General features: G+C 43.0%; 1 protein-coding gene and 1 non-coding gene across 51 annotated transcripts in view; both read left to right on the top strand.

Annotated features, from left to right (window-relative positions):
• The first annotated feature begins 3,260 nt into the window (after nt 1–3,260).
• On the top strand, nt 3,261–3,365 carry LOC114239169 (U6 spliceosomal RNA). The gene has a single exon (XR_003624367.2). It is a non-coding gene; the product is annotated as a U6 spliceosomal RNA (small nuclear RNA).
• A 5,921-nt stretch (nt 3,366–9,286) lies between these two features.
• Nucleotides 9,287–12,599, top strand: part of SLMAP (sarcolemma associated protein) — a 150,175-nt gene continuing 146,862 nt past the window's right edge. For all 50 annotated transcript variants that reach the window (XM_057554157.1, XM_057554158.1, XM_057554149.1 and 47 more), the window contains exon 1: nt 9,287–9,494. In XM_057554157.1, coding sequence (XP_057410140.1) covers nt 9,297–9,494 — 198 coding nt within the window. In that variant the 5' untranslated portion in view covers nt 9,287–9,296. The remainder of the gene's footprint in view (nt 9,495–12,599) is intronic.

Below are 12,599 nucleotides of genomic sequence, written 5' to 3'. Positions count from 1 at the left end.
ATAATCCAAGATAAGATCCCCAGGTCAAATTCTGTACCCTTAATTGTACCTGCAAAGTCTCCTTTGCCTTGTAACGTAACATACTCATAGGTTCTGCAGATTAGAATATGGACATCTTTGAGGGGCCATTATTCTGCCTACTACAGAAGGCATGGAAAATGTTGGTAAGGGTGAAAATAAGTAGAGATGCTTCATTCTGTGTGGACAAATAGATACAAGGTGATGCCGTTTTTCTACTTATGGTGGTTATCTCTGGGCAGTGGAATTATGGGTAATTTTTCTTTATACTTCTCTGTTTTCCAAGTTTTCTACATTACAAATAAAATACTTTTTAAAAAAAAAACATTATATTTTAGTTATTTAGGAGAATGTCTGTATTGTTAGGAAGTGCATGTTGAACTATTTCAGAGTAGTGTCATGATGTCTGCAGCTCACTGTCAAAAGTTCAGAAAACACACACACACACAGATACATAGATAAGGCAAATATGGCCAAATGGTAACAACTCTTACTCAAAGAGGAGTATATATGTGCGTTCATTGCAATTGTAGTTTTCCTGTACATTTGAAATGTTTTATAATAAAAAGCATAACTTTAATGGACAGAGATTCTGTGTTGATTTCATATTATTCTAATTATCATTTTCAAGAATAACTTCAGAGTCTAAGAGTGAGAAGATAAGTCACAAAATCAAGGCACGTTTTCTTCGGCAACCATCTTTGCCACTGATACCAAATTATATAGTTAGATTCCAGGAGCTAGAGAGATGGACCTGACTGGTTTCACTTGAAAAGGTCTCATTTCTGTAGGGATGCTTGTTTGCTGTCAGTAGCCCACTAATTTCTCCTAGCATTTCATGTGTTGTGCTTGTTAACATGCTGGACTTGTACAGAGGAGACTGGGTTCTCAAAGCAGTATGCCCAAGGTGGGACCAGCTTTATAATTTGACAGGCCCAGTACAAAGTAAAAATGAGGGACCTTTCGTTGAGAAAGTATTAAGAATTTCAAGACAGCAGAGGCCTCAAGCCCCATGTAAGGTCACGCGTTCATGAAATCAGCCTTACACAAAGCCCAGCAGATTCCCGCAACAGTCCCCTCCCACCAAGCCTCATATGCCGAGCATGCTCGGTGAGAATGGGGCTGGAGGAAGAGCAGGCACTCTAGACTCATTTTACTGCATAGTCTCTTTACTCCATTTCAACCAGTCGTCTTAGGGATGCTTAAGATCAAAGATTCCTGAGAAATCTATGAATTCTCCAAATTATAACCATTCAGTGAGATGCTTTTGACCATTATCTATGACCATGTTGTACAGTTGTAGGAACAATGCATTTATGTGAAACAAAAGCTCTAACGGAGCTTATCAAAAGGAAATACAGGGCTTCCCTGGTGGCGCAGTGGTTGAGAATCTGCCTGCCAATGCAGGGGACACGGGTTCGAGCCCTGGTCTGGGAAGATCCCACATGCCGCGGAGCAACTAGACCCGTGAGCCACAACTGCTGAGCCTGCGCGTCTGGAGCCTGTGCTCCGCAACAAGAGGAGGCCGCGATAGTGAGAGGCCCGCGCACCGCGATGAAGAGTGGCCCCCACTTGCCGCAACTAGAGAAAACCCTCGCACAGAAACGAAGACCCAACACAGCCAAAAATAAAATAAATAAATAATTAATTAATTAATTAAATAATTTTTTTAAAAAAGGAAATACAAATAATTACATTAAAAAACGATGATTTAAAATGTTATAGTCTTGGGACTTCCTTGGTGGCGCAGTGGTTAAGAATCTGCCTGCCAATGCAGGGGACACGGGTTCGAGCCCTGGTCTGGGAAGATCCCACATGCCACGGAGAAACTAGGCCCGTGAGCCACAACTACCGAGCCTGCACTCTAGAGCCCGAGAGCCACAACTACTGAGCCCGCATGCCACAACTACTGAAGCCCACACGCCTAGAGCCCGTGCTCCGCAACAAGAGAAGCCACCGCAATGAGAAGCCTGCACACCGCAACGAAGAGTAGACCCCGCTCGCCGCAACTAGAGAAAGCCCGTGTGCAGCAACGAAGACCTAACACGGCCAAAAATAAATAAATAAAATAAATAAAATAAAATAAAATAAAATGTTATAGTCTTCCTAGAATAAAGAATATACTTAAAATATTTTTTAAAAAACTCACTAGATGAACAAAACCAGCACATAGAAACAGTCTCTGATATTTTAATTGGTAACTAAGTTATTTAAAAACAAACCCAGGGCTTCCCTGGTGGCGCAGTGGTTGAGAATCTGCCTGCTAATGCAGGGGACACGGGTTCGAGCCCTGGTCTGGGAAGATCCCACATGCCGCGGAGCGGCTGGGCCCGTGAGCCACAGCTGCTGAGCCTGCGCGTCTGGAGCCTGTGCCCCGCAACGGGAGGGGCCGCGATAGTGAAAGGCCCGCGCACCGCGATGAAGAGCGGTCCCCGCACCGCAATGAAGAGTGGCCCCCGCTTGCCGCAACTGGAGAAAGCCCTCGCACGAACCGAAGACCCAACACAGCCAAAATAAATAAATAAATAAATAAATAAAGTAGGGGGGAAAAAAATTAAAAAAAAAAAAAACCCAAATATACCAATAAAAATTCAGAAAGAAAATGCCTCATGTGGCTTTCTGACCCATCCCTTTTATTCTTAAGCATTTGCTGCATTCCAGCTAACATTCTTAAATTGATTATAAAAAGCAAGAGAACGCTTCCAGTAATCAAAAAGGGACTTACACAAGAGTGACAAAAATAAATAGAATTTCTTCTCTTCCTTTTCTTTCTCCCCTTGTCCAGGCGTTTTGCTATTGATATAAAGTATTTATCACTTTTAGGAATAAGACTCCTAGTGTTGATTTTCCCATTTCTGATAAATGATATGGTATTTTTTAAAAGGGCATGCCTCATATGGCTTAGAAAAACATCTGGAAGGATATAGTTAATAAATTGTTAATAGTAGCTAGCCCTAGGCTGAGGATTTGTGATGAGGATAGAGAGGATTTTTACTTTCCTTACTGTTGCTTATATGAATATATGCAATGAATATGTATTAGCTTTATCAATCAAAAAAAAAACACTAAAGAAAATTTTTAAAAAGAAAAAAAAAACAAACAACCCAGCACGTACTTTAGATCTAGCATGGTGATTTAGGATCAGTCACTCAATCTCTTTAAGCCTCAGTTTCCTTACCTATAAAATGGGGTTAATACCACACAGATGTCATGAGGAAAATGTGTGGTAAATACACCCTCAAGTGCTCGCTTCAGCAGCACATATACTAAAATTGGAATGATAGAGAAGATTAGCATGGCCCCTGCGCAAGGATGACACGCAAATTCGTGAAGTGTTCCGTACTTTTAAGAAACGAAATTGAGTTATTTGTAGTGAGGTGGATGGACCTAGAGTCTGTCATACAGAGTGAAGTAAGTCAGAAAGAGAAAAACAAATACTGTATGCTAACACATACATATGGAATCTAAAAAAAAGAAAATGGTCATGAAGAACCTAGGGGCAGGATGGGAATAAAGATGCAGACCTACCAGGGAATGGACTTGAGGACACGGGGAGGGGGAAGGGTAAGCTGGGACAAAGTGAGAGAGTGGCATGTACATGTATACACTACCAAATGTAAAACCGAAAGCTAGTGGGAAGCAGCTGCATAGCACAGGGAGATCAGCTCGGTGCTTTGTGACCACCTAGTGGGGTGGGATAGGGAGGGTGGGAGAGAGGGAGACACAAGAGGGAAGAGATATGGGGATGTGTGTATATGTATAGCTGATTCACTTTGTTATAAAGCAGAAACTAACACACCATTGTAAAGCAATTATACTCCAATAAAGATGTTAAAAAAAAAATACACCTTCAATAAATGTACCTTCTCTGAGCCTCAGGTTCCTTGCCTGCAAAATGAGGGAGCTGGATTAGTTGTCCATGATCCTTTCGAGAGTTAATCTTCTGATTCCCTCTTTTTATATTCACAGAAAAAAGAGTGCTAAATGAAAAATAAATGTCTTTACTTGTCTTCAGGTAATTGTTCTTCTTTTATTTCCTGAAGAACCAGGAAGCCAAAAACCAATGAGCAGTACCTCTGGAATGTCTGGGCAACTCCACCCTGGGCACCTGGGAAATGACAGAGTATTTCCACTCATTAGAATCTCTCTGATGAGGAGAGCTTTCCTTACTGTGAAGAAGATTAAACTTCAGTTTCAAGAAGCTAGTGTGTGCCATTTAAAATATTATATCCTCTCAATTTTAATCTTTGACTGCTCCAGGTTTCCTCTTTAGTTAGTTTACTTATACGTATTTGCAAACCAGATACTCTCCTTAAGCAATTATGCAAGTGTTCCATAATTCATGATATCATATGTCATTGGTTAAAATCCAATTAGATGAGTATCATTTAGGGAGGGTTGCATACTGAATGAGTTTACAGAGTAAACTCTGTAAATTGAGCTGTCTCTTACACATCTCAAATGCTAATGATTGCCTATCTTTCGTGGTACCAGGGTAATAATTTTACAATTCGTTCTTTTTCTTAGATTGAAAAGTAGCATGGATCATAGCAGTGGTAATAATGATCAGTTTATTAAAAAAGTAAAAATAATGAAGAGAAAGCTACCACATTGGGAAATACTATCATTCCAAATTTCTCAAAACATAACATGCTTTTTATTTAATTAAAATATTGTATGGATACAGAATCGTATAGAGGAACACCCACATGGCTTAGCATTCAAAATATCTCATGTATGAGATGTCTAATTTAAGCCTTTTCTGTGCCTACTGAATACCAGTGGGTGAAGAACGCCTTCATTGCCATTTTAGCATTTCCAGCACCCTGTGTAGCTTGGTGAGATTCTTTACCCTTCCAGGTTATAGCAGTCCCAGCTTTTCTTTGAAAAAAATGTGAAAAAGCATATTCTATTTAACGTTAATTTTAAGAGATTGTAGCAGAACTGAACATAAAGAGACACTTTTTGTTTCCACATTTATGAACAAGTTTCTCCATATACTAATTAGAGACATTACAACTTGCTCCTTACTGTATGTGGAAGGCTGGAAGAATTCTTTTTTTTTTCTTTTAATTAATTTATTTTATTTATTTTTGGCTGTGTTGAGTCTTTATTGCTGCACACAGGCTTTCTCTAGTTGTGGCGAGTGGGGGCTACTCTTCGTTGCGGTGCTCGGGCTTCTCATTGCGGTGGCTCCTCTTGTTGCGGAGCACGGGCTCTAGGCACGCAGGCTTCAGTAGTTGTGGCACACAGGCTCAGTAGTTGTGGCATGCAGGCTCAGCAGTTGTGGTTCGCAGGCTCAGTAGTTGTGGCGCACGGGATTAGTTGCTCCGCAGCATGTGGGATCCTCCTGGACCAGGGCTCAAACCCGTGTCCCCTGCATTGGCAGGCGGAATCTTAACCACTGCGCCACCAGGGAAGCCCTGGAAGAATTCTTAATATTAGTAATAATAATAGAAACTAACATTCTCTGAGCATCTATTATTTTCTAGGCATCATTATCTTATTTAATCCTAACATCATTTTATTTAATCCTAACAAGACTCCGTGGGGGTACTATCTACTTTTTTTCAAATGAGTAAATTGAAACTTAGAGAAGCTTAATAATTTATAATTTACAGTGCTTTTAAATGGTGATGTAATGTGTGACTCTGAAATCTTGATTTTCATTATTCTACTTTGATCTTCTAGGAGAAAGATGGAAATACTCCGAAGACCATTGCATTGCCTGCAAGTCCTTCAGCAACTGAAACCACTTTTCTGTGCCCTTCTTTCTTGACCACCTCTCCTTATGCTCCAGTAATACAGACCTACTTGTAATTCCCTTAAAGTCCTTTTCTCCCGAGTCTCTGGGTGTTTGTAATGTTTCCTTGGCCTAAAATTTCATTATCCCACTACTACCAGACTAGCTGGTCTACTCCTACTCATTTTTCATCTCAGTTTAAACTATTCCGCCATGCTCCCATTCCTCTTGATAAACTCATTACAGCAAGAATCTTATTGTGTCATCAACTACATTGTGAGCAACTCAAGGGAGTCTTTTTTTTTTTCATTGTTGTATTTCCAGAGCTTGTCGCAGTAGCTGTTTTCACATTCAAATTAAATATTTATAGAGTGAATGAATGACAAGAATGCATAAGTGACTTATAAGTTCATGCACAGAACTCATTAGGGGATGTGGGGGGTTCTATATTACTTTATTCCACAGAAGCCTAAAAGTTACCACAAATGAAAAATTTTCATCCTCTTATATTAAAACTTTTCAACATATCCTTATTTTTCTCCAGAATCAAGTACCTGGAAAGAAAAAAAAAAAAAAAAAGGTACCTGGAACATGGTAATAATTCAATACATATCTGCTGAAATAGTGAAGAGTGTTAGAAAAGTATACAAGGTCCTTATAATCTAACACATATTCTCTCCAGACTCACTTTGTGCCACTCCTACTTTATCCTGTAATAATGAGTAACAGTATGTAATTTTCAATCACGTATCAAATATTTATTGAGTTACTATTATGTGCCAGACACACTGGTCCACCATTTCAAATAGCCTTATTCTTTTTCTTGCTAAACCTTCTTCCTGGAAACTTCCGAAGCCACTCATCAAATACCATGTTCATTGTGGTTTTCCTACCAGCCTTGTTTCAGTTTAGTTACCTCCTGTAGAAGGCAGTCTCTGACCCCTTTAGCACCCAGTGCTTGTTTCCATCTTAGCCTTGATTACATCAAAGTGAAGTTATCCCTGTTTGTCACCTTCCTCTCCCCATCCCTATCTCACAATACTCAGGTGTACTCTCAGAGGGCATGGATTGAGGTTTTGTTCACCTATGTGTCCCCAGGGCCCAGCACAGAGCTTAGGATAGGGCCCAAACCCTGTATATAAGAATTGAAATGCAAAGTAGTTACTCTTTTAGGAGCAAATGGATTACTGCCTTGAATTCTCACAAGAAGTGAGTTAAGTATTATCTCCATGTAATAGATGACAAAACGAGGCTTGAAAAGGTTTAGAAACGTGCCCAAGGTCACAAAGTGGTGGAGCCTGTTGTCAAAGGAATCTGAAGAATGAAGCCACCACTGATTCTAAATGAGTAAGACTCACTCCCACTGTCTTTTCTTGAAATTTTCGTTTAGATTTTGCAAATCTTTCCTTCTTGGGACTAATGACTCCTCATCTACCTTAATATTTTGAGTGGAAGCAGTCCCCCTTTCTTCATATTAGAAATTGTTCTGTCACTCTCTGGAAGCAACGTGATGTTAGACTTTATGAAGGCACACTCATTCCGGGGTTGAATCTGAGTTAGGAGCCCTGGGGTACAAGACAGGCCCAGTGAGAAGGTCGTTTGAAATGGAATGCAGGGACTAAGAAAGAGTGTTTCTCCGGGCAGGATAACACAGTGACGACTTCAGCAAGGGGAGGATAGACCTTGTTTTAGATGCACAAATCCCAAGGCTTGTGGGAATTTAGTTGCTCACACCTAAGGCGGCCGTGGAGGACTGTGCTGCCCACAGCTAAGATGGATGCTAATAACCTCTCCTTTGGATGGGGTTGTTCGCCTTGCTCAGTGGTATTTTCAACGACGACTATAGTGAATAAAATTTAGTAAAAGTAGGCGCCTTTTACCAAGACGCTAAAGTAGGAATTTGGCCAGTTATGTTTAGAAAACCTTCAACAGGTCAAAATTTTTTCCTGCCCTTAACCAAAATGGTACAGGTTATCCCACGGTGCTGAAGCGTCTAACCCTTAACTAAGATGGCGTTCGGAGGCTTGTTAAAAATTAGCTTGCCCTCTTTTTCTGCCCTTGTCCATCATGGCTTCCGAGGCATCGATCACGTGACTTCCGGACTACGGCGCGGGAGAGAGGGTGGGAGGGCCCTTGAAGGGTGCGCGTTCCCGTGGCGGTGCACCGGGTAGGTTTCAGTCAGAGTCACTATGGCGGCTGGCGCTGGCAAGGTAAGCTGAGGCGGCGGCGGCGGCGGCGGCAAGGGAAGCTGGACCCGTCGTGGTGTCCGGGCGCCCAACCCCCGCAGCCCGTCCGCAGAGAGGCCGGCCGAGGTCGTGGCCAGTCGCGGGGGCTGGCTGGGGTGGGTTGAGAGGGGCGAGTGCTGAGGCGGGCGGGCACCGGCGGCTGACGGCCGTTTGTTTTCATGTTTGCCCCACCAGGTCGGAAAGTTTTCTGCCTCGTCGGGCACAGCCTGAGGGTGTCCCACCGGCCGCGAGTGGTGGAGGCTGCGGCGGACCCAGCCCGGGGCCTCCAGGCCTCTCCCCCAACCTCCGGGCCGGCCTCCCTCCCCCACCTCCTCGTCAGCCCGGAGCTTCGGCTGCCGCCTCTGAGATGCGACCCTCGCGGGGGCGACCCTAAAAGGAGGCGGCCGGTGTGCTGAGCAGCAGCTAGGAGCCCAGGTGTTCAGGAACCAACTTCCTGCGTGCCGAGACCCCGGAGCCTCCCCCGGGTCGCGCCTGGTTCGGTCCGCACCCGCCTGCGGAGCCGGATCCCCGCCCTGGTCGCGGGGACGCCCGCCAGGTGCCCCGGAGTCCCGTCTCGGCCGCTGCCCGCGCCCCCGCCGGTCCCCGCTCCTCGTGCCAAGGACCTCAGCCACCGCCGCCTCGGCCCACGGCGTTCCGGGGACCCCGTGCCACCTCCAGGCCGGCCTCCGCGCAGCAGGGGCAATGCAGACTGTCCCGCTGGCCGTCTAGACCCCTTAGCCGCCCCCATCGCGTCTCGTCCCTCCACTCCCGAGGCCCTCGAGGACGGGCGGTGGCTGCCCAGAGGTGTTCAGCTACACCACCTTTCTTCCGCCCGAAAGGACCTTTCTGGCCGCACCGACCCTTTCTTCATGCTGCAGTGCTGCAACATTTCCGCCACCGAGGGGGGAAGGCGGCCGCGATCCCAAACAAAACACAAGAATTGGTGTGTGACTCATCTGGTTGTATACCTCCAGTCCCCAAACTGTCTTCCAGGAGTTTTCTTGGCCGAAGCTGTCCAATGTTTGAGCCTTTTTTTCCCAGGGAAGAAGATGGACTGAAAGCTGCCAGTTGGGGACTTTTTGTGATCAGGGCCCTGCTGGGTTTTAAAGGAGGTGATGGGGCTTGCGCTGGCTTGTCTTCCCACCCCAGTGAAGAGTTTTTGATGTTCACTGGTTATGTTTAGACAATGTGCAGTTTGCTTTAATTTAAAATTTTGGGGGGGATAGGGGTATAGGCTTGTGCAGGGCAGTCCGGATCCGGTGGAACTCCTCTTTGTTCCTGGTAGGAGAGACACCCCAAGTCTGTCCTCGATGCCGTCAGCCTTGGCCATCTTCACTTGTCGCCCGAACTCACACCCGTTTCAGGAGCGTCATGTCTACCTGGACGAGCCTATTAAAATCGGCCGCTCGGTGGCCCGCTGTCGACCAGCGCAGAATAATGCTACCTTTGATTGCAAAGTGCTGTCAAGGAACCATGCTCTCGTCTGGTTTGATCACAAGACGGGCAAGGTAATGTCACTACGTTGTCTAACAATTGTTGCTTTTCGTTTCCCTTTGCCCCTTCTGCATAATGAATGTGGGATCCCAGGGCTTGCACCCAGAGGAGAGTTTCAGCAAGGCCATGAAACCAACTTTTTGTGTGTCTGGTTCTAGTGGAAATTTGATTGAGGTGGTTGAATGGAAAACAGAGAAGGTATTGTTAATTAAATGCCTCGAGAGGGCGATGGCATCTTGATAACGTGGTCATTCCCAGTGAAATCCCAAACCCTAATTCATTTTAGAAAACTAGATAGCGAAACTTGGCTTCTTGCTTTCAGTCTTTTTAGAAAGGTGAATTTGCAGTTCAGTGCTTGATGAAGCAAGCAGCAGTTCCCAAAGCAATGCAGGGAATCTGCGGCCAGTATTACTCTGGGGCTCAAATGACTCAGTGGTGAGATATAGTTAACAACACAGTAGCTTTTAGTTGAGTTCAGATCAGGGCTTTTCTAGCAAGGACAGTGTTTGTGTAAATTTATTTTGGAAGATTTGATACATATTTACCTAGGAAGGGATAATTTGCAATTATCAAAGCCAATTTAATTAAGCATGAACAACTAACTTTATGATTTCAGAGTTTTGTTTGCAGGTTGGGTGAATGTATACCAATTGCTTTTGAAAATCACTTTGATGTTCCCTTCAGCACTTAATAAAAACACTTAATGCATACTTACAGAGGTGATATTAAAAAATCAGTGTTAAAAATTATTTTCTGAAATTATATCCAACTCTATCAGTTATTGCATTACCTGGATGTGATAGCTTGAATTTAGCGCTGTTCATTATAAGTGACTGACTATTTTAGCATTTTTATGTTGGCATCCTAATTAACTATACATGTGGTTGCTTATATTTTAAGAATACAAGAAAAAAATTGAGTAAGTCCCTTTCAATTTTAAAAACTATCTATGTGTGAGGAGAATATACTAAAGAGCTCATGTTTGTGCTTAAACCTCAAGTTTTAGTTAATCTACTGAATTAGTTCTAACTTAGAGTAAGTTATGTAAGACTAATAAGAATATCTCCGGTTTCACCTCCTGACTTTTTGGTCCCTCTTTCTGAGTTAAATGATTAAGTCTTTTTTAAAAGAAGAATTTAAGTCTTTTAGAAGAGTACTGTTTTGAAATGGAAGAAACCTGAGCCTCAAAAGGAAGAGAGAAAGCATTACTTCTGAATTAAGGAATTATTATATAAATCATTTTTCAAAGAAAGGAGGAAAAGATTGCCCAAGTGCTGTGTGCTTGCGTAATATCTATATCCTACTCTGTATGTAGGATAAAGACTTAAAAGTATGTTAATTTTTCTGTATAACACCAGATGCTCATTTATTTACCTGTGGAACAGATCCTTTTTTCTCCCTGGAAAGTAAAGTTTGGGTGCCTGAAAGACCTCATAGGTTACCTATAGTAATTTAAAGAACTCATCTTTCCAGCAGTCAAATAAAACAAATAACCTGTCAGATCTTGCCATGTGATCGAATTGTTTTAAGAATTAACTATTTAAAGTTTAGGTTTGAACAGACAGTAGGTTTGGTTTTTTTTAAATCTTTCAGTTTGTTCTCAGCAGGAGAAATAAGGAAAAGTACACCTACTCAGTCTTTCCTGAAGCATAAGTCCTTCTTCTATTATTTAAAAAAATTTTTTTTCTATCTATCTATTTATTTTTGGCTGCGTTGGGTCTTCGTTGCTGCACGCGGGCTTTCTCTGGTTGCGGCGAGCGGGGGCTACTTTTCGTTGCAGTGCGCAGTCTTCTCATTGCGGTGGCTTCTCCTGTTGCGGATCGCGGGCTTCAGGCGCGCGGGCTTCAGTAGTTGTGGCATGAGGGCTCAGTAGTTGTGGCTCATGGGCTCTAGAGCGCAGGCTTAGTAGTTGTGGCATGAGGGCTTAGTTGCTCCGCGACATGTGGGATCTTACCCGACCAGGGCTCGAACCCGTGTCCCCTGCATTGGCAGGCGGATTCCTAACCACTGTGCCACCAGGGAAACCCCAGACAGTAGGTTTTGATTGAGCGTCTGTTATGTGCCAGATAGCGTGAGGTACACAGTTACAAAGAAAACCCACAATTAGACCAAATATCATTTATTGTTTTCTCTGTAATAAATTTCCAGTATGAGGATTTGTTACAATTGTATCATAACAAAAGTCCCTAGGGCCTAATATATATTCCCAGCAAATTTCTTTGTACAACACTAGAATCCCCTCCTTCTTTAAGCATTGCCTCAGGCAAGTTCTTTTTGTTTGTTTGTTTTTTTCCTCAAACATCTTTAAACTTCAGTTTTCTCTTCTGGGGATAATAATAGTACCTACTGTTGTTTCCAGCATTGAGATAATCATGTAAATCACTTAGCACCCTGTTACTGGCCCTTAATAAGGGCTCAGTCCTTAGAGAAGAGGGTGTTTGGGGTCAGGGGAAGAGGGAACCATCTAGGCAGGTCTTTGCAATTTGCTGTAGTGCTGTGGAATCTCAGGAAGGTAATGAGACATTTTTTTCTTTCATGTGATGGCATATGTGGAAGTAATTTTTAAAATTGAAACATGTGAAGAACTTTGTCCAAATTGGCACCTTACCTGGGAAGTGGAAAATTGGGGTAACATGCCCTTTGGTTGACTTTCAATTTGTGAGTGTTGCATTCTGCATTCATCATTATGGGAGAACCATTAAAAGCTGGAAGAAATAATAAACACTTAAAACTTTCTGATTATTCAAGTAATACATGTTTATTGTAGGAAATTTGCAGAGTGTAGGCAGATGGAAATCTAGGTGACATTTTTTAATGTTAAGTTCATGGAATGTGTTATGGTACTTAAAACCTGCATGCTGGAGGGTGACAGGTTTGCCACAGAGTGGAATTTAATAAGCTTCCCCAAATCATCTACTCAGGGATGTAGCAGTTCAATATTGCCCTGCTTGGATTCTGGCCCTGTGTATCATCCTTCACTCGTTTTTGGAGGTCAGACTCTTCAAATTAGATGGCAGATTATAGGATGGTCATTAACTCTTCTATTGACTCAAGGTACCACTGAACAAGCAAATCTACCCATATGGTGGTTACATAGAAGAGATAGTAAGTGGACTGCC

Source organism: Balaenoptera acutorostrata, chromosome 10 (genome assembly GCF_949987535.1).
Source record: "Balaenoptera acutorostrata chromosome 10, mBalAcu1.1, whole genome shotgun sequence".
Lineage (NCBI taxonomy): Eukaryota > Metazoa > Chordata > Mammalia > Artiodactyla > Balaenopteridae > Balaenoptera > Balaenoptera acutorostrata.
Note: the sequence above shows the minus strand (reverse complement) of the source record. Positions and strands in the feature narration are given on the sequence as shown.